Here is a 23,588-nt window from a genome sequence, read left to right on the forward strand (position 1 = left end):
AATACTCATATCAGGTAAAATAGACTTTAAAATAAAGAATGTTACCAGAGACAAGGAAGGACACTACATAATGATCAAGGGATCAATCCAAGAAGAAGATATAACAATTATAAATATATATGCACCCAACATAGGAGCGCCTCAGTACATAAGGCAACTGCTAACAGCTCTAAAAGAGGAAATCTACAGTAACACAATAATAGTGGGGGACTTTAAAACCTCACTTACACCAATGGACCGATCATCCAAACAGAAAATTAATAAGGATACACAAGCTTTAAATGACACAATAGACCAGATAGATTTAATTCATATTTATAGGACATTCAATCCAAAAAACAGCAGATTACACTTTCTTCTCAAGTGCGCATGGAACATTCTCCAGGATAGATGACTTCTTGGGTCACAAATCAAGCCTCAGTAAATTTAAGAAAATTGAAATCATATCAAGCATCTTTTCTGACCACAGCGCTATGAGATTAGAAATCAGTTACAGGGAAAAAAATGTAAAAAACACAAACACATGGAAGCTAAACAATACGTTACTAAATAATCATTTCTAATTTTAGCTATTTGAATTTTCTCTCTTTTTTTGTTAGTCTAATTAAGGGCTGTCAATTTTGTTGATTTTTTTTTAAAGAAAACAAACTCTTAGGGATAAACGAAAACAAGGAGGTGAAAGACTTGTACACTGAAAACTATAATACATTGTTAAAAGAAGTGAAAGAAGATACAAAAAGTGGGAAAAACATCTCGTGCTTGTGGATTTGAAGACAATATTGTTATATCCATAGCACCTAATGTGATATTAAATGCAATACCTATGAAAATCTCTATGACACTTTGTGGCAGTAATAGAAAAAACCATTGTTATATTCTTATGGTATCTGAAGGGACCCTGAAAAGCCGAAACAATCTTGGAAAAAGAAAAACAACACAACTCTGCCTCATTTCAAATCATATTGCAAAGCAATGGTAATTAAGATGACGTGATACTGGCGTAAAGATAGATATGTAGACCAATGGAACAGAATAGGGAGTGCAGAAATAAGACCATGCATATGCATCCGAAAGATTTTTGACAAGGTTGGAAAAAGCTCACAGTGGGGAAACGGCAGTCTCTTCAACAAATGAGGTTCGGAAAACTGGATAGCTACATGCAAAAGAATGAAGTTGGACCCTTACCTTATTCCATATACAAAAATGATTATAGATTATAGACCCAACCATTAGACTGGAAACTATTAAACTCCTACAAGGAAACATAGGAGAAAATCTTTAGGACATTGGATCAGGCAATGATTTCTTAGATATTAAACCAAAAGCACAGGTAACAAAATAAAAAATAGACAAATGGAGCTACATCAAACTTTAAAACTTCTGTGTCTAAATGGAAAAAATCAACCAAGTGAAAATGCACCCTATGGAGTGGGAGAAAATCATTGTAAATCATATGGCTCATAAGGAATTAATATATAGTATGAATAAGGAGTTTCTACAACTCAACAATAATAATAATAATAAATAACCCGATTAACAAATGGGCATAGGACTTGAATAGAAATTTCTCCAAAGAAGATGTAGGGATGTCCAATAAGCATATGAAAAGATGCTCAACATCACTAATCATTAGCAAATCAAAACCACAGTGAAATATCACCTCCTACCTATCAGGATGACCACTATCAACAGAACAGAATTTAACAGTGTTGTCAGAAGATGGGGAGAAGTTGGAACCCTTGTGAACTTTTGGTGGGAATGTAAAATGATGCAGCCCTTATGGAAATCAGTATGAAAGTTTCTCAAAAAATTAAAAATAGAATTATCATGTGATCCAGTAATCCCACTTCGGCATTTATATGCAGAATAATTCAAATCAGGATCTTGAAGAGATATTTACACACTCCTGTTCTTTGCAGTGTTATTCACGGTACCTGGGAGGTAGAAGCAATCCAAATGTCCATTGCCAGATAAATGGATAAAGAGAAATGTGGTATATACATACAATGTAATAATATTACACAACCTTAGGAAAGAAGGAAATCTTTTTACATGTTACAATGTGGATGAACCTTGAGGACATTGTGCTAAGGGAAATAGCCAGTCACAAAAGTACAAATACTAAATTCTTCCTTTTATTTTGAATATCTAAAGTAGTCAAAATCATGGAAACAAAATTAAAAGGTGGTTACTAAGGGTGGGAGGAGGGAAGAGGAAGAATTAGTGTTTAGTGGGTATAGAATTTAAGTTTTGCACGATGAAAAAGTTCTAGAAATCTGTTAGATAACAATATGAGTATACTTAACAGAACTGAAGTGAACACTTAAAAATGGTTTAAGTGGTAATGAAAAGAATCTACAGAGAGAAAAACGATCAGTCTGCAGCTTAACTGAATTGCAGGTTCTAGCCAGAACAATAAGGCAAGAAGATTAAAGCATTAAGATAGGAAAGGGTGACAAATCAGATGTTTCTATATAATGGATTGTTGTAATGGTTGTAGTACTGTATAAAATCATTGAATTGTAAACATAAAATAAGTGACTTTTATGGAATGTAAATTATACCTCTGTAAAGCTTTTTACTCTAAAAGAAAAATGAACTTTGCCAGTGTAGGACTACTTCCTGGATTACTTCAGATTAAATTCTTTATGTCGATCATGATCCAATATTGGTACAGTAGGTTTTTCCTTTGCAACATTAGATATGTGAAACTTTTTTGTTTCTTGAGTTAATTACTTGCTTTGTAAAACGAATACATGTTATTTTAAAACTTTTTTCCTTAGGGATCATTGAACAGTGTACTCACAATGGGCAAATTGTATGGAATGTAAATTGTATTTCAGTATGCTTAGTAAGAAAATTAAGGGGAATAAATTTGAGATACGAAACTGCCTGTTCCAATATACTTTTGCTTGGTAATATTTTCAAAGAAGTGATGTGTCCATCTAAAATCTAGGAGTTAGATTAAAGTACAAAAGACCATAACTTTTGTACTTTAAGTAAAAAATATTTCGATAATTCCTCTAATATACGGCTGTTTGTTTGTATTTAACTTATGTTGTTTTTCACTGTTCTGTTCCAGTCATGGCCAAGAGTTTTTCAGCAGGCCATAACACAATAAGAACTCTTGTTCCTGTTCTTAGATGAAGCTCTGCATAGCTGATTTTATGCTTTTCGTTTTTTTCTGAATCTACGCTTCAAGAAATTATTGTCTCTGTCATGTACAGTCAAGTCAACCAACTGTTTTTAGAGGTTATATGATTGATCTGCTGGGGACATGTTACATCTTTTCCTATTTCTGAAGTGACATTCTCACCTTATATTGCCAAGAATAATCTTCAAATGTAGCGGAAACATGTTATTTGGTCAGGGATGCAGTGGTGTAGCTGTGTGTATCTTCAGGCTCAGTAGTTGGTTAACTTCCATTTACCTTCTTCCTTTTTGTAAAGGTGCTTGTGAGTGAGGATTCTGACAGTGATGGCATCGTGGCCCATTTCCCTGCTCATGAAAAACCAGTGTGCTGTATGGCTTTTAATACAAGCGGTATGTCCTCCCCCCCACCTTGCCTCCCATTTATGTTATGGGTTTTCCAACCAATTTTTTGGAAATGGAAAATATATGTGTTAGTGTATGTGAGATAAGTAAATAGTTTTCAGTAAGTGATTATTGAATGAATGAATTTATAATAAAAATTTAGAAACCCTCTAAAGATTAGTTTTACTCTGAGCAAAGTTGTGATTAAGTAGTAGCAGTAGATAAATAATAGTAGATAAACAGTGCTGTTGAATTGCATTAATTTCTGTATTATTAGTAAGGCAAGGACTTCAATATTCGAAACTACATATGTATGTGAATGGCATTTTCTCTGTAACTTCAAGTTTCTTTTTAACAATACAGTGACAGATGTACTGTCACCCTGATTAAACAGGTCTTCACATTTTAATATAGTGTGTGTGTGTGTGTGTGTGTGTGTGTGTGTGTTTGTATTTTGCTGAACTGTTTGAATGTAAGTTACATATGTGATGACATTTCACCCACTATGCATTAAGCATGCATTTTCTAAGAGTAAGCCCTTCTTGTACTTTATAGCCAAATATTATATTATATTCAGAAAAGTAACACATTATATTATCTAATATCCAAGTCATAATTTAAAATTTCCCAATTGTCTCAAAAATGGGTTCTCTAACTGCTTCAAATCAAGGTCTAATTAAAGTTTACTCCTTACATTTTATGTCTCTTTACCTCCTTTTAATCCAATTTATTACTTTCACCTTTTTCCCCCTAAATTTCAGTGTCCAGAGCAGTTATCTTATCCAAACTCTGCATTTGTCACATATTTTTTTCATTATAATAATGTTTTCCTTATTCCCTAAAAGGCTTTTAAATACATTCAGGCCTAAAGATTTTTTTTTAAACTTCCTAAGTATTGCTGTCTACATCATTTCATCCCAGCAGGAGACATATTATATCAGGCTCTCTTGCAATTTATGATACTATGTTTGATCACAAGAATAAGTTAGTGACCCATCAAACATCTACATTTTGCAAATAGGTTGTCTTGTGGAGATTAGCAAGTGCAGAGTGTTATTTTGGCCTCATTTCTGAAACAACTTTTTACTAAATAGTTTTGTTACATTGAAGGCTATAGAATGGTGGTTTTTCTAATTCTATCATATTTTCTGTATTGATTAACTGCTGTTATTCTATTTAAAAAAAGATTTTTCTCTCATCAACCATAAATGAACCATAGTTCTCCTATATGCAAAAAACAGGGCAAAAATGTAATACTTTCTCCTTACCAATTTTCATAGTTAGGAATTGGTTTAATACGTCCAGTGGTGGAATTCCACTTCAGTGAACTTATTTTTTAAATACTTTGATTATGAATAAAATATAAAATTGCTCTTATGTTTTCAGAGCTGAAACAATCTACGTAAGTTTGCAATCTTTTCCTTGCTTGGTGGGTCTGAAGAGGCTGCCATTTTTATCTTATTCTGCAGAATATTAGGTAAAATTGATGGAAAGGCCCATCTTTCCCCCCTTCTTTTCATCTTTTCAGATAAAGAATGATGGTAAGAGGATAATTTAAAGTATTTTGAATAATTTTCCTCTGATTATCTTAGGTATTTTCAATAGAGAGGAAGATTTTGTAGTAATTGTTGATCATTAGGATTGATTTAATTAATGAAGACAAAGATTTATTGAAATATTCTGAATGTTGTGAGAATTAAGTTAAATTTGAAGAAACAGTCTGGAAGCTATGTCACTTGTAGCACTCTACTTGGAGTAACTAGCATGACTCATTTTGATAGTCCATCTGTTATGTCAGATCTCCTTTGTATTAATGTATATTTCATATTGCCATAGTTAGGGCGCTTCAGAAGTCTGAAGCTGTATTTTTTCCTGTCTGTGAATTTCCACTGTTACCAGAACGTCTTATATAACTTAAAGAATGTTGTAGTTACCTCTATCATTGTGTCATTGTGTACCAGTTTTCGTAGTTTCAGAATGTCATATTGTTGGAATATTACAGTATGTAGCCATTTCAGATTGGCTTCTTTCACTTACTAATATGCAGATATTTAAGTCTCCTCTGTGTCTTTTCATGCCTTGATTGCTCATTTTAGCACTGAATAATATTCTATTGTATGGATGTATCATACATTATTTACCATCTGTATATATTATTCATTGAGCTGTCTATATCTTTCATCCATTTTTTAATTGGTTTGTTCATTTTTTGATTGTTGAGTTTTAAGAGTTCTTTGTGTATTTTGGATAACACTCCTGTATCAAATATGTGTTTTGTACATATTTTCTCCCAGTCTGTGATTTGTCTTCTCATTCTCTTGAAATGGTTTCTGAAAATCAAAGTATTTGATTTTAATGAAATCCAACTTATCAATTATTTCTTTGATGGATCTTTTCTTTGGTGTGTTATGTAACACTTCAATACATATAAATTGACATTCTTGTACTGTTGTATTCTTAATTTGGTCTCACACCAAATCTTGTAATTTCTTGGAGGGAAGAGAATTTTATGAGAACTATTTTATGAGTTTTAGGATCTCTTACAGTTCTTCTTGAATCTAAAATAGAGCTTCTTAACCTGGGTCTGAGAGGTCCATGGGTAATATTTAGATAGTATGTGAACCTAGAAAGAAAAAAATTCATCTTTATTTTCTTTAACCTGTAATGAAAATTTCTTTCACTTATGAATATGTACAATAAACCACTGAAATACTAGCTTGCTTGTGAGTTTGTGAGTAATAGAAATAATGGATATTTTCATATCATTTTGATGTTATTTATATAATTCTCTAAATAATGCTTATGGTTCAAAATCATGGTAGAGCCTATATTTTAATATATTAATAAAAACATATTCTACCACATGTCAATTTTTATAACCCTAAGTATTTTACTTTGTCTTTAAAAAAAATATTATTCTGAGAAAGAGGTTCCTAGGCTTCACCATGTTGCCGAAAAGGTTCATGGCACTAAAATGTTATGAGCCCATTCATGCTTGGTGTGATTTCACCTGTTTAAACTAAACACATTGGAAGCTAGACTTCATTCACAGTGCCTGGTTCAGTCCCTACCCATGGAGTCTGCTGGTGGCATAGGGACTTTTTTTTAAAAAGGAAGACAAATCCTTTGGGGAGTAAGGACAGAGTGCTAGGAGGTGAATGTTAACTTGGTCTTCTGCTTTTGGAGAAAGTTCTTAAAAAGGAAGTCAGTTCTAAATTGGAACCAAAAGATGATTAGGAAATAATGATTCAGTGCCTGAGTATATAAATTAATATTAGTTGAATGAATGAGGCAAAAAAAATATGGCACATTTGACATAGATTTTGAAGCAGAGGCTATACAGTGGACTCATCAGTTTGTTATGTGGCAGATTTATTTTTCAATGTGTCATCATTTCTGCAAAATTTTATAAAATGCTTTGTATCTGTGTAAAAATTTGAATTAAATGGAGGGTTCATAATTCAGCAAGCACTCACAAAATTGGTTTGCAAAATCTTTTATAGAGGCTGGTAGACACAGATTTAGTGCAGTTGCTTACAATTCATCTTAGTTATTTACTGTTCATCTCTGAAAATTTTTGCCATTCAGAATATGACTTTTATTGTTTTGAGTATGAACAAGTGTGTACATAAAATATTCAATTCTCAATGATTTGAAAACCTTGATTTTATTTTAGCTATTCAGTAGCTGCACAACGTCTTAGAGAAAGGCATTGAGCTCAGCTATGGCTGCTAACTATTATCCAGCTCCTATCAGTAGGTGACATTTTATTTTGCTTGTCTAGTTTCTGTATCACGTTTCTTGTTTTATCGTAACACTCTCGGATTCAGACATACACACAGACATATGAAATATTTGAGGCAAGAGGCTCCTTTGCCATTTGTAAATGCATGGATACCTTAGTAGTTATTTTTTTTCCTTGTAACTTTTTATGTAATACTTTAAAATATTTTGGGGAGATCAAATGTATTTTCTATCAAAATTTAAGTTCTCTATGAATTTACTTATAAGATGAGGCACTTTTCTGTTCTCTGGCTAAGTTATTTCTGTTAGCTTCTGAACTTTCATTAATTGCTATTTTGTACAAAGGCATCTAATTTAAAAGGCCCTTGCCATAACACTTGTTTTGTTGTTGTTTAAATAGTACCTTTTTAAAATGTAACTTTGTAAATCCTCTAGTAATACCCCAGTTTTTCCTTACATGTATCCAATATATATTTCAAAATTTATTTATATTCAAGTTGTAACTAACCCTCTAATAATTCTCTATTTGGTTAAAGGCATTTTCATTTGGTATGTATTGTGGCCAATAATAGCATTAGTGCTTGTTGAAGTACTTTTAATGGGCATAGGGAAGTTCACTTAAAAAAATAAGTGAAACAAAACATATAAGAAAAGTTGATTGCCTGTTTTTTGTTTTTAAACCTGATTTTCTCTAACTGGTTTCCCTGTATATATGTATCACTGTTATACTTTTATTTAGAGAGGCTTTTTGTGTGTGTGTGTGTGGTATGCGGGCCTCTCACTGTTGTGGCCTCTCCCGTTGCGGAGCACAGGCTCCGGATGAGCAGGCTCAGCGGCCATGGCTCACGGGCCCAGCCGCTCCGTGGATTGTGGGATCTTCCCGGACCGGGGCACGAACCCGTGTCCTCTGCATTGGCAGGTGGACTGTCAACCACTGCGCCACCAGGGAAGCCCTTAGAGAGGCATATTTTTAGCTGCCAGAATTATTACCATGTCCTGTATATCAAAATTCAGGAACAAACCAGGAATGTTGTCCACCTCCTGAGAAATTTTAGAAACAGTGTACATGATGGAATAACACTGCAAAGTGAATTAAGGAGAAAATGTAGGTTGTTTGACTGGGTGGCATGCAGTTCAGCCTTGTATGGGACCTATTCAGAAAAGAAATCAAGGGATACCATTAAATAGAGCTGTGAAAATTTCAGTTCAGCAGCTGCATTCAGTTTGTTTTTCAATTTCTCCTTCCCATTCTTGTTTATTAGCTGTGACTGAGTGCTGAATTAAAACAAATATTTTAATGCCAACATTTATGATTTGGTTAGAAGAACCAGAGAGGCATCATGCTTAGATCTAGGCAGATTCAATATGGGTGGTGTAAGTTTGTTGCTTTCAATTATTTAGATACACGATGTGTATATTTTCTATTGTATTTTCAACCTTTTCTAGGGAACTTCTTTTAAAATTAATAAGCTATTTTTTAGAGCAGTTTTAGGTCCACAGCAAAAGTGAATGGAAAGTGCAGAGAGCTCTCGTATTCCAGCTTTCTCCCATCCCCCCCACCCCTCAGGCCTAACCAACAACCTCCCACGCTAACAGCATTCCACACCACATTGATCATTTTCTTACAGTTGATGAACGCATGTTGACACATTATTATCATCCAACGTCCACAGTTTACATTAGGGTTCACTCTTGGTGGTGTAATTTCTATGGGCTTTAAAAAATTAATATGAACATGTGCTCACCATTATAGTATCATACAAAGTAGTTTCACTGTCCTAAATGTTTTTCATGAAATTTGGGACTTCTCAGTCATTATTTCTGCCTCTTTTCCCCTCTTCTTTCCTTCTGGGACTCCTGTAGATTCACCTCCTCGATAGTATCCCACAGATCTCAGAGGCTCTGTTCATTTTTCCTCGTTCTTTTTTTGTCAAGCTGGATACTCTCAACTGATTTCTTCTGCTGTTTAAATCTGCCTTTCGAGCCAGCCCGTCTATTGAATTATTCATTTCAGTTATTGTAAATACTTTTCTACTCCAGATTTCTATTTGTTTCTTTTTATAATATTATCTCTTTATTGATTTTCCCTACTTGGTGAGACATTATTCTCATACTTCCCTTTAATCCTCTAGACATGGTCTCTCTGTATTCTTGCTAGCATTTGGTAGTCTCATCATTTTCTAGGTCCTCTGTAAGATATGTGATGTGGAAATCTTTTTTCCCAGTAAGAAGTTTTTCCTTTTGTATTTTTAATAGGGTCCTTTGCAGAGCAAAATTCTTTACTTTTTGTGAAATCCATTTTTCCTATTTATTTATTTATTTATTTATTTATTTATTTATGACTGTGTTGGGTCTTCATTGCTGAGCGCGGGCTTTCTCTAGTTGTGGTGAGTGGGGGCTACTCTTCATCGTGGTGCGTGGTCCTCTTATTGTGGTGGCTTCTCTTGTTGTGGAGCACGGGCTCTAGGGTGCGTGGGCTTCAGTAGTTGTGGCACACGGGCTCAGTAGTTGTGTCTCGCCGGCTCGAGAGCGCAGACTCAGTAGTTGTGGTGCACGGGCTTAGTTGCTCCGTGGCATGTGGGATCTTCCTGGACCAGGGCTTGAACCTGTGTCCTTTGCATTGGCAGGTGGATTCTTACCCATTGCACCATCAGGGAAGCCCAATTTTTAAAATAATTTTTTTATTCATTAATTTGGGATTATGCTATACATTTGTGAACTTTTTTTTTAAATTTTATTTACTTGGCTGTGTCGGGTCTTAGTTGCAGCACTCAAGATCTTTGTTGCAGCATGTGGGATGAGGGCTTTGTTGCGGTGAGGGCTCTCTCTAATTGTGGTGTGTGGGCTCCAGAGCGTGCGTGCTCAGTAGTTGGGGCATGCAGCCTCTCTAGTTGTGGCGCATGGGCTCAGTAGTTGTGGCACATGGGCTTAGTTGCCCTGTGGCATGTGGGATCTTAGTTCCCTGACCAGGGATTGAACCCATGTCTCCTGCATTGGAAGGTGGATTCTTAACCACTGGACCACCAGGGAAGTCCCTGTATTTATATTTAAATTTATTATCCCCTTTGTGTTATTTTAGGTTTATAACCAGGTTTAGGTCATGGTTTTCCCCTGTTCTTTGCTACTTCATAATTTTTTCAAGATACTGTCCTTCCTCCATTGAATTGCTTTTGTACTTTTCCTCAATAACATACTTCTGTTGGCTATTTCTGGTTTCTCTGATAAAGATTACTTTTTTAAAGGATTTTTTGATTGACAGTATCTGTATTTTGCTCATAATTTTGAGGAATATGTCAACTAGATATGATAGTTTAGTTCAGCGGTTATTTTTTCTTTCAGCAACTGTCAGCTCTCTTTCTTTATTCACAGCTTTTGGCATTATTAATCTTAATCCTCTTGATTAATCGGGTACAGAGTTGTACTTTTGTGGGGGTGGTATTCTAATTTGTCGCGTCAGCTCAAATTGAGCCATTGAAAATTTTTCAGAAGGTTGCTGAGTTCTCCTTATCCTTACCTATCTTGGACCCCTCTTCCTCCTGCTGTTCTGCTCAAGGTGAGAGCAGCTACTTTTACTTATTGAACTTTCAAATAGTGTTTTTTACAACTTTATTATGTTCTTCATCAGGTTGTTATAGAGCAAGAACAATAGCCTCTTTTGATTTTATAAATCCATCCCAGAATCCTGCTCACTGGTCATTTGACATGTAAAATGTTCTCTATGATACTAGGTTTAGACAATAACCTGTGTACATGTACTAGTCATCTCGGGCTGTCAGAATGCAATACCATAGGCTCGGTGGCTTAAACAACAAATTTCTTTTCCTACAGTGATTGAGGCTGGAAGTCCAAGATCAAGTTTCCAGCTGATGGTTTCTACTGAGGTGTTTCTTCCTGGCTAAGAAATAGCCACCTTCTCGATGTGTCACCACATGGCCTTTCCTTGGTACAAGGGAGCAGGGAGAGAGAGAGAGAGACAGAGAGAGAGAGAGAGAGAGAGAGAGAGAGAGCGTGAGCGGTCTCTGTGGTGACTCTTCTTACCAGGATACTAATACTGTCAGATCAGGGCCTCACCCTTATGACCTCATTTAAACTTAGTTACTTCCACAGAGACCACCCCCCACCCCCCATTCCACATATAGCCACACTGGGTTTTTAGCATTTCAGTATAGGAATTTGGGGGCTGTACAAACATTTACTCTATAACAGTATGTATGAGAATCGTTCAGTTATTCTTGTTTTTAGAAAGTCTTGTTTGATCACAGCCCAATTCTAGGTTATTCTGTTCAACTGTGATTGTTGTATCATACTCCATGTTTACTTCCATTTTAAGATATTCACATATTTTGTAAGAAATGTTAAATGTTAATGATACTTCCATCTTTCAACAACTTCCTTATTATTGAGTGTATTGTCGAAAAGTATTACAGCCTGGTACAAGTTCACTGCTTCAACCTGATCAACATTTTTCTTCCCATATTTGGCCATTCTAGTTATTTTTCAGCTCCTTAAACATATTACATCATTTTACCTCTGCCTGGAACCTTCTTTTCCCTGGCTCTTATTTATCTGTTGAATCCCATCTTAAGTATCATTTTGGGAAGACTCACCTGACCCTATGTAAAATATCATGTCACCCCTCCATCCTGCTACTTAATAAGGCAAGCTACTTAATCTGCTTGGATCACTCACAGTACTTCCGTTTCCTCATCAATAAAATGAGGGCTCTACTGGCATCTTAAACAATACATAAAATATACTGAGACACTTACTGAGGTCTCAGTTGTTGTTGTTTTCATTATTATTAACCTCCCTCATCCTAGTTTTTATTTATATCCATCAAGAGTATCCTTTCAACATGTTTTCTGTTAGAGGTAAGCTTTTATTTCGTCCCCAGGTATTATTAGCCTGGTAATTTTCACATAGTTGATAGTAAGTGCACATTGAATAATTACATTAATTAATTGTCTTTTTCTATCATTATAATTATGGGAATATTCTGGCAGGGCAGAGATAAGGCATTAATTTAATGTAATTAGTCATTTGTTGAATAAAACCAACTTACTTCCAATTTGTGATTTGAACAAGAATTGTCTCCCTCCCTCAATTGTGGGATTATTCCATGGTGCCAGTTATATTAAATGCAGATGCATATCACAGGTAATTAATATTGAAATTAAATTTAAAATATCTTGTGGAAACTACATCATATTTGTGTGACTTGGTACACTAGATTGGCATATTATTAATTGTATGGCATTTGACACCAAAGAAGATATGTGTATCTTTATTAATTAAATTGGAAATGTAATTAATGAAATGTAAGGAAGAAATTCTCAACTCCTTGCAATGAGCCTGACGTTTCTCAAACAGACCTGTTGTCTTTAATTCGGTAAATAATTGATCTGCCTTCCAGAGGCGTTACTTCTGCCAACTGAGTAGCCTAGAGATGTGAAGGGCAACACATCTACGTTTTAAATAATTACCCTTCCTTGGCAGGGAAATTGCTTTTCCATCCATTAATAAAAGGAAAGTGAACATTGGGTCTCTAGTAAAGCAGATTAAACATGTACCCCTTTGGATGCTTGACTGCATCTTTAACAGACTTGAAATTTTTCTGGTTACTTAAATGCTATATATCGAAAGGTGATGGTGGTCTTGGGTTAATCATTTAAAAAGTTGGATTTTTCTTTTTTGCACAGTTTTCCCCATTGATCATAGCAAGTCGTCAGAAAAATACCTTGTCTTGATTTTTTGTTAACATCTATGCCTCGTAGATTTATAGAATTATGTGGCTTTAGATTTTTCCTCTCATCTGACAGCTTTGGTTTATTACTGTTAGTCAGTCATACTATATCATTAACAATGCAAGAACAGCTTGAAGAGTTTATTGCCACCCTCCGCCCCCCCCCACCAACAAGGGGATGTTTCCATTAGAGGTCTGTAGTTACTCTCCTGTTTTTTCATCTTGTGAAGTGATGTCTTTTACTCATGTAATGGATTGCTCCTTGGAGAATTTGTTGTCTTCACTCTGTTCATTGTGGCACTAGGCTTGTATGAGTGTCAAACTTTTCAGGTTTGATATGCCATAAAGTACAGTAGGCACCATGCCTAGGGCCCACAATAATTTTAGGGTTCCAACAAAATGTTTCATTCCTTTTAAATGCAATATATATATATATAAACTTTTAGGTTGATAGAATGCCTAATACACGTTTGAAACCAACAACAGCAGTCATAAAATAGTTTTTTCCTGGAGTGGTGGGGGGGGGTGGTCCATGAAGGCAAAAATGTCCAGAGCCCACAAAGGTGCTAATCCAGCCCTGGAATCCTGGATGCCCTTTAGTAAGGAGGGGCCCTGCTCCTTCACTGCCACCACTGCCACAGCAGAGATGCTCAGTTAATACTGAATGAACTAATGAAAGATGTGAATGTATACAGTGGCATACTGTGTAAAAACGTGAAGTAAATATATATGCCTGTAACACTCTAGCTACAACAACAATATAGACCCAGTATTAAATTTTGAAGAAGGTAAAGAAGGATATCTGTAACCAAGTACATACAGGCAAAGTAGCCAAGGTTGAATTATACTTTTTAAAGGACAACTTTAAAACAGTAAAGTACTTGAATATTGTTGTCCCTTCTCCTTTCCACTCTTCCAGAATGCTCTGGCCCTCCCCTAGCTTCAGGCTTGTTTCAGTTTCCTCTTTCAGATTGGTCTGTATTCTTGCCATATGTTAAATATTTTTTTTTTCAGTATTTTGAACAGTACTCTGAAAACAGTTTAAGTATTTTTCAAGGATAAGCATATTTCAAAGGACATATATTAAATTCAGTATGGTGGGTGCCTATAGTGTGAAAGGATGGGAGTGGGTACAGGAATGGAGGATGAGAAGGAAAATGTGAAAGCAGCAGTCTATTCAAAATTAATAAATATAATCTTAACCAAGTCTTACAAAGTCTTACCAATAGCATAGAAAAAATAAAATTATTATTTAATTAAAAATGAACTAAGTTCACTCCCCCCACCCCTATACCTCCATTATTTCATGGGAAATTTTGATTGTTCTTGTTATTGTTGTTGGTCTCTCTTTTTTCAAGTCATATCTTTTTGATGGGCTAAGAAGCCATTGTATTTGGCTATAATAGATATAGACCTATTTTCTAATATTTGCTACGTTTGCAAATATACCCAAAATGAAAGTGTTAAGTGATGACCAAATTTTATCTTCCATCTAATCATTATGTGTTACATGGTTTCTGATCTCCCCTGTTAGAACCCTGAATGAAATCTGTTATATTTTCATATATACACAGTGGAATTCATGAATAATGGTGCTTTGACCACTCATTTGGCCACGCTGCACATCTGAGACTTGTAGACCTCTTTCTTGACTCCTCACTATGTATCTGTATTTCTTATACATCCCTCTATGACTGCTATGTTCTTTCTTTATTTTTTGGTGTGTTTTTTCCCCCATAGGGGTAGTGTTTTAACTCTCTAACTTCTCTCTTTAGCATCTTTATCTTTTCCCTCTCTTCTTTCACTGTAGATAAAAACACCAATGTTATCTTGTTCCCTCACCCTTGTTATTGTTTTGGTTCGTCTTCATTTTTATTGAACTGTAGTTATATGGTACAGATTGTACAAATCTTAAGTGTATAGCTTGGTGAATTTCTAACTATATATATATCTACACACACACACACACACACACACACATAAACTCCAACCAGAAAATTTTAAAGTTCTGTTTCATACATCTGTGAAGTACATCAAATGGCATTCCTTTGGAAATTCCTAAATTTCCAAATTTACCTTTCAATTTATATCTTATAGTCTTAATACATAAAATATGTCTTCTAAGCAGACTGATCTGTCTACCAAAATCCTACTAACCTCAATTTGCAATGTATTTTATTATGAACTTGTAGCAATGATTGTCTGTGACATTAAGTTAGTATTGCTCTGTGTGTGCGTGTGTGTTTATCTGTATCTGTGTATATAATTTTTCTTTGAGGATGGTAGCATTGTGTTGGTACATAAGAATGTTCCCAAGGTAACTGCTTTATCTAAAAATTTTACATTTTTGCCATCCTAGTTACCTTCTATGTTGTGATGTTACAATTAATTATATGGTGAGAAAACTCATTAATTCAATTATGGTAGAAAACCATGTTTTCATAAAAATGTTTTATCACTGTTGTGCTTTGATATCCTATGAGTGTTTTGTGTTAATACTGTTCACTAATAGTGAACAGCTTTATTAAAAGTGAATGTTTAAACCAAGAATAATCAACGGAAGCTTATTCTAAAATTATATGGAGATTCAAATGCTCTAAAATAGTCAAATCAATCTTGAAAAAGATGAGTAAATTTTAAAAACTGAAACTACCTAAATTTCTCACTTACTTGATAAATCTACAGTAATGTAGAAAAGATGGTTTTGGGTAAATATAGTCATAGATGGATGGAATAGAATCCAGGAATTGATCAAACACTTACGGTCATTTGATATTCGACCAAAGTGTCAAGTAATTTGTTAGGGATAGAATAGTTTTCTCAACAAATGGTGCGAGAATACCTGGCATATCCATTTGGGAAAAAATAAACTTTTCTTTAACACCATACACAAAAATTTGACTCAAAATCAATCATAGACTTAATTTAAAACCTGAAACTATAAACCTTCAAAAAGAAAACAGAAGGATTATATTATTGTGACCCAGGAGGGATAGGGGAAGATTTCTTAGATAGGACACCAAGTAAACAAACCGTCAGATTGGTCGTCATTAAACCTTTTGGGATACATACGGTTAAGCAAATGAAGTGGGATGCCATAAACTGGGAGAAAATATTTGAAATAAATATATACATATATAAGTTTATATGTATTTTATAATGTAATATAAATATACTTTTAATGTATATAAAATAAATACCAAACAATTTAATATGGGCAAAAGATTTGAACAATCATGTCACAAAAGAAAATATGTAAATAGCCACTTAGCACCCCAACATCACTGATCACCAAGGAACATAACATATTTAAACCACAAGAAACCACCAAGTGCTCACTGAAGTGATTAAATTTAAAAAGAGCGGCAGTACCAAATGTTGCAAAATTATGGAGTTCACGGGAAGGTAAAATGATACAGCCACTTTGGAAAAATGTTTTCCCAGTTTCTTATACAGTTAAGTGTACGTATAACCCAGCAATTCCCCTCCTAAATATTCACCTAAGAGAAATGAAAACATATGTCCACAGAGAGACTTGTACTTAAATCTCCACAACAGCCAAAAACAAGAATCAGCTGCTTAATGGATATATAATTGTCATATATCCATATAATGGAACACTACTCAATAATATAAATAAGTGCACGGACTACTCTTACCTGTAGTGAATAGGTTTAGCAAAATATTACATGATTCCATTACATGAAATGCTCAAGTCGGCAATATTAATTCATAATGACAGAAAGCCAATCAGTGGTTGCCTGGGGCCAGGCGATGGGGAGGGGATGGACTGCAAGTGGACACAAGGGAATTTTTTCACATGTTCTCTATCTTGATTATGGTAGTAGCTGCATAGGTATACATACTTGTCATAGTCATCAAACTGTACACTTTAAATGAGTGTGTTTTATATAAATTACACATTAATAAAGGTTAATATAGTTTAAAAATTATTCTGGCTTGTGACAAGAAATATATCCAGCCACTTGGAACAATACGGATATACATAGACATTTACCACTTTTCCTCTATGTCTGTTGGATGAATAAACTGTTGAAAGTAATGAATACTAGAATATTTACCTGTTGGATATGGCTAAAGATGTCTTTAGAAGCTTAACAATTTCATGATGCAAAATGAAAGGAAGAAAATAATTATTTAAATGAAGATGTTAGGACATTTAAAGATTACAAACTTTAATAATTTTTAAGTTTCCATCTGTATAAGTATTGATGGGGAAGTATTAAATTCACAAGAGTTAATACTAAAACATACTATTATTTTTTGAGTGGTAATAATCTGAATTCCTGTAAAGATTTCTATATGACCCAGCATATGTCTCTTTTTGGAGAGAGTGTGAATAGCTGGTAATTTGTCTTCCAGTTCATATGTGTGTATGTGATAAAGAACCATACAATTAGGTAGGTGTTATAAATAGTATATAGCAAAAAAGGCTTCCCTACTCATGTTTCCAAGATCTTATAGCATATGCCCAGTCAAGGTTTGCTACTCTTTAATTTTGCCTTTCGGGTTAACCAGCTGACGCCCAGTTGAAAAGACTTATGTTCTTATGAGGCCGCAAAAGCCTTAATGTTCAGTCTTCAGCTACCTCAGATTTTGGAGAACACCATGTACCATCAGCAGCTTTAGTCCCCACCCTCTAATGCTAACGCTCATCTATCAAACTTAAGGCTGAGAGTGAAGGAGAGGAAGCTTCCAGATAAACATACAGCAGCGCCTAAACAGCTAATCACTCTAGGCTTCCGCTTCCAGGCCCTATAATTAGAAGTCCTTCTTTTCCTTGTATTCCCAGATGACGCAAATGCTTTTTGTGGCTTGGCACCTCATCTGGGGCGTGGGTTTAGTTTATGGCCAGGCTAGAGTCTGGTTTAGTCTTCTGATGCTGCATAAATAGTTCTCAAGCCACAGTCTACTCTGTACATGTCTTTCCTTTTATGTATATCTGCTTTTTAACTTGTTTTCTAGAAAAAAGAAGCTTGTCATTTCTCCCAGCAGATGTGCAAAAGAGGAAATTATAAATTAAAAGAAAGCATGTTATTGGTATAGTACTATACTAGCTATTTCTTCCTTTCCTCTCTACTTTTTAAAAGTTAAAAAAAATTGTTTTAAAGTTTTGTCAAAAAAGTGAGCTCATTGCTGGATTATAGAAGCCACATTCGCATGGAGAAGTGGAAAAAGAAAACTTTGGAGACAGTATACACAGACGATAATAAGGATAAATTTTCAAAGGACTAATTGTCTAAAGATTTCAATTTGTTTTGCATTTTAGAAACCAAACAGATATTGATGTCAGCTTGAAAAACTAGGAGCACGTTGAAAAGTTTTCATCTGTGATTATCTTTCATATGCAAAACAATAATAGTTTTGATTTGCTTAATGGGACTATTATTTGAATGCTAATTATGAGTAAAATATTGATATGCTAATAAAAGAAACCAAGTGAAGTTTATGTTCAGTAGATGAGTAATATATAAATATAAGTTCATCACATTTGCTGTTAGAATGTTTCCACTGAATTGTCATATGCAGAAAATAATTTTGTGGGAATGTGGAATCGGAACATAGTAGTAGAATTGTGATCATTCAAACTTACCATAACTAAGCAAAAAGTAGGGGTCAAATACTGTCCACAAAAAAGAACATGTCCCATCTTAGAAATTTATTGCTTGAATAACAACAACGATATGGAAAGAATATTAAGTATGTCAGTGACCTCATGATGATAGCTAGGCATAGAGTGGGTGGCAGTATTATATAAAATGTTAGAGATTTGAAGTAGATCTCAATAAATGACACTTTTCATCATCTAAAATGTATTCTCGGAAATAGCCAAGACACTGTCATCTAATATTGCTATGTTTTAATCTAATGTAATGACTAGAGCTATACCTTATATTAGCCAATAAATAGCAAACTCAAATATACTTCATCTTCCCATATAAATGCCTATTTTATCTTTCCACATGGTACTTAATATTCTTTCATAATCTTTTCTTTCAGCAAAGAAAAGTTTTAGGAATTAAAAAATATGATTCTGCTTCTGTTTCCCACAGAAAACAAATAAAAATTCTAGACAAAATAATAACAAACACACACAAATTTAAATATGTGTATTATCATCTCTAGAACAACTAGTAAAAACCAATAGACAAATTAAAATTGGATATTAAAAACAGTGAAATTATCCAAAGAATGGGAAGGAAGCAAGAGCAGATAAACAAAAATCAAAAACAAGGGTACAACTTAAAATATATAACCAACAAGGACCTATGTATTGCACAGGGAACTCTGCTCAATATTCAGTAATAACTTAAATGGGAAAATAACTTGAAAAAGAATAGATACATGTATAGGTATAACTGAATGACTTTGCTGTACACCTGAAACTAACACAACATTGTTAATCAACAGTACTCCAATATAAAACAAAAATTTTTTAAAAAGGAAAAAAAAAAAAGGGTATAATCAGAAAAAAGGGTACAATAAAAAAATAACAAAATGGTAGATGTAAATTCAGCCCTACCCATAAGTCACACTAAATGTGAATGATGTACAAACAGCAATTAAAAGTCTGAGATTGGAATAAAAAACCCCAGAACTAGATCCCGATGACTGTCCAAAACACAGTCATTTTATAATATATTGATTGTGAAAGCAAAATAATAAAAAAGTGTATACCATGCATATACCAATCAATGCAAAACAGAAGTGGTGATACCAATATCAGAAAAAGTTTACTTCAGATCAAGGGAAATATTAGGGTTAAAATGGGACATTATGATAAAAGAGGTAATTCACCAAGAACTCACAATAATCCTAAGTGTGTATGAACTTAAGAAAAAGTAGGTCTGGGGCTTCCCTGGTGGCACAGTGGTTAAGAATCCGCCTGCCAATGCAGGGGACACAGGTTTGAGCCCTGGTCCGGGAAGATCCCACATGCCGCGGGCAACTAAGCCCATGCGCCACAACTACTGAGCCTGCACTCTAGAGCCAGCGAGCCACAACTACTGAGCCCACGTGCCACAACTACTGAGCCTGCATGCCTAGAGCCTAGTGCTCTGCAACAAGAGAAGCCACCACAATGAGAAGCCCACGCACTGCAACGAAGAGTAGCCCCCGCTCACTGCATCTAGAGAAAGCCTGCGCTCAGCAACAAAGACCCAACACAGCCATAAGTAAATAAATAAGTAAATTTATATTAAAAAAAAGGTCTGATATTTAGGGAGCTTATATAACTGGGAAAAAAAGCATACTTATGATTATGCTTGGAAATGTTAACTTCTACGCAGTAATAGAACATGAAAGTAGGCAATCAATAAGTAAGGATGTTGAAGATCCAAATAACACTATCAATTAAATTAAATTGACACTGATAAGACACACCAGGTGTTCAAGATATATCATTCTGAGACATAAAACTAATTTCTTCTCGTAATGGAATTAAACTAGAAATCAATATATGAATGATACCTGGAAGATACCCAAACATTTGGAAACTAAAAAACATATCTTCCTGACACAGTAATCTAAGCTTCAACCTTAAGAAACTTGAAAAAAAAGAGGAAATATAACTAAAGCAAGTAAAATGAAGGATATAGTAGTAGAAGGTCGTTATAGCAAAAGGAGGAAGGTAAGAGAAATCAGTGAAATGGAAAAGAGAAAACCAATGACACCAAAATGGTTTCCTTGAAAAGATCTAGCTAGACCGCCAAGAAAAGAAGAGAAAAGATACAAATTTTCGGTATCAGGAATGAAAAAGTGTACTGAAGACCCTACAGACGGTATCCTTGAGTTATAGAGAGTAATTCCTCCAAGAAGAAAAATTACATTTTACATTTTAAATTAACAAAATTTAAATTAAAGAGAAATTAAATTAGTATAAATATCTAAAAATCTTCACACACACACAAAAAGGCCCACATGGTTTTACTGGCAAATTCTACTGGAAATTTATTTAAGTATTTCTTCTAGAAAATAAAAGGAGCATTCTGCAACAAGACCAGCTTTACCCTGATACCAGAAATAGACGAACACATTATTAGAAAAGAAAACTACAAATCAGTATCCGTCAGGGACACAGTCACGAAAATCTTCAACAAAATTTTAGCTAATTCAATGCAGCAGCCTATAATAAAGGATTTTGACCAAGGGGAGTTTATCCCAGGAATGCAAGATTGTTCCACATTTGATAACTTTTCATTATTAAAATTTACCATATTAATTGGCCAAAGAAGAAAAACCAGGTAATCATCTCATAGGTGCAGAAAAGCACTAGAAAAATTTGACATCTGTTCATTATTAAAACTCTCAACAAATTACAAGTAGAAAGGAGGAATGTCCTTAACTTGATACAGGGCATTTACAAAAAATCTACAGCTGGCATCATAACTTAAAGATTGAATGCTTTCTCCTAAAATATGGAACAAGGCATGAATATTGCTTCTCACCATTCCTGTTTACCTCAGCAAATGTAGTAAGTCAAGAAAAAGAAAAAAAAGGCGTGCGGTTTGGAAAGGAAAAAAATCAAACTATGTCTATTCACATACTGTATGTTTGGAAAGAAAATTCCATGTAATCTACATAAAAACTCCTAGAATTGGCAGACTATATAGGTATGCACACATGTATATATAAATGTCAATTATATCTCTATATACTAACAAGGAAAAATTGATAATTGAAATAGAGTACCATTTATAGTAGCTCTAAGAAAATATATTTATAATCAGTGTGCTGAACAAGGAACAAAAAGTCAGAGAACACACATATCAAGAAAAATGAGGTGTTGGGGCTTTCCTTGTGGTGCAGTGGTTAAGAATCAGCCTGCCAATGCAGGGGACATGGGTTCGAGCCCTGGTCTGGGAAGATCCCACATGCCATGGAGCAACGAAGCCCGTGTGCCACAACTACTGAGCCTGCGTTCTAGAGCCCACGAGCCACAACTACTGAACCCACATGCCACAACTACTGAAGCTTACATGCCTAGAGCCCGTGCTCCGTAACAAGAGAAGCCACTGCAATGAGAAGCCTGCACACCTCAACGAAGAGTGGCTCCTGCTTGCCACAACTAGAGAAAGCCCAGGCACAGCAACGAAGACCCAACACAGCCAAAAATAAATAAATAAAATAAAAACAATTAAAGAAATATGAGGTGTTCATAGATCAGAAGAATCAATATTGTTAAGATGTCCATTATCGCCACTGTAGATATCAAAAAGCTGAATCGGTGTTTGGAAAGGCAAAGGAATTGGAACAGCTAAAACAATCTTGAGAAAGGTCAGAAAACGAGGACTTGCTTTACTTGATTTCAAAGTTTCCCTCAAAGTTACCGTAAATTAAGAAAGTGTGGTATTAATGATAGTATAAACATAGAAATCAATAGAACAGAATAGAACTTCTGGAAAAAGAACTACACAAATATAGCCAGTTGATCTTTGGCATGTTGACAGTGGATTTAGAGTAGATTAAACATTTAATGGATAAAGAATAGTCTCTTCAAGTTAATCCTGCTGAAACAATTGAACATTATTTGCAAAAAATTTACTTTGTCTTATACCTCACACTTTATACAAAAATTAACACAAAATGGATGATAGACCTAAAGGTTAAATACAAAACTGAGAAATTGGACAGGAAAACAAAATTTTTGTGACCTTGTGTTGGGCACAGAATTCTTAGCTATGACATCTCATCAAAATTTGCTTTGTGAAAGACACTGTTGGGAATTTAAGTAAATATTATGCTAGAGTAGAAACAAGTTTTAAATTGGTGAATTGAGTAGAATATTACTAGTTGTAGTAGTAGATAAATTGAAACTTATAATTCAGGTTTTGAGAAATGGAAAAAGTGGAAGTGGGTTTAATTCCATGGAGGAAAGTCTTTTGCATTCTTTGTTATCAGATTTGCTATCTGAAAATGCTTGTGAACTCTGTAAATTCAGGCATTTAAACTTTTCTCTACCAGTTGTATGAGAACATCACAAAACCTGGATATGTAGTATGTCACTATGCTTGTATACTGATGTGGTGTTAGGTTTTGTATTCCCGTAGGAAAAAGATCCTGCGTTTTAATTTTTTTATTTTGGGAAGTTTCTTATATATTTGGTCATTTTTTCCCTTTGGTAATATTTTAAATCATGATGAATGCTTTGTGAAAATATTTCATCCACATACATAATGGTTTATATTTTTACCCTTTTTTGGTGTGTCCTTTAGGAATGCTTCTAGTCACAACAGATACCCTTGGCCATGACTTCCATGTCTTCCAAATTTTGACTCATCCTTGGTCCTCATCACAAAGTGCTGTCCATCATCTGTATACTCTTCACAGGGGAGAAACTGAAGCCAAAGTAAGTTGTATATTTTTCAGAAGATGTTTTCTTTGTGTAATATGACGTCTAATCCAGCTGGTTATTTGTATCATATTGGAGCTTAACATTAATGTTAGTGAGTTCATATTGTTCTTTAGACTGGGTCAGATAACTAAGAGTTTTTATCCTATTTTGATCCAGTAAATATATAAGCAGTAGGTAAACAATTCAATGGAT

The 23,588-nt window shown here is 34.5% G+C and overlaps 1 protein-coding gene across 2 annotated transcripts in view; it reads left to right on the plus strand.

Moving 5' to 3' along the window:
• Nucleotides 1–23,588, plus strand: part of BCAS3 (BCAS3 microtubule associated cell migration factor) — a gene marked incomplete at its 3' end in the record, with an annotated part of 574,649 nt that overhangs the window by 171,581 nt on the left and 379,480 nt on the right. For both annotated transcript variants that reach the window (XM_079725284.1, XM_079725285.1), the window contains 2 exons: nt 3,450–3,543; nt 23,257–23,390. In XM_079725284.1, coding sequence (XP_079581410.1) covers nt 3,450–3,543; nt 23,257–23,390 — 228 coding nt within the window. The remainder of the gene's footprint in view (nt 1–3,449; nt 3,544–23,256; nt 23,391–23,588) is intronic.

The sequence above is a fragment of the Hyperoodon ampullatus genome (genome assembly GCF_949752795.1).
Source record: "Hyperoodon ampullatus genome assembly, chromosome: 19".
NCBI classification, from domain to species: domain Eukaryota; kingdom Metazoa; phylum Chordata; class Mammalia; order Artiodactyla; family Ziphiidae; genus Hyperoodon; species Hyperoodon ampullatus.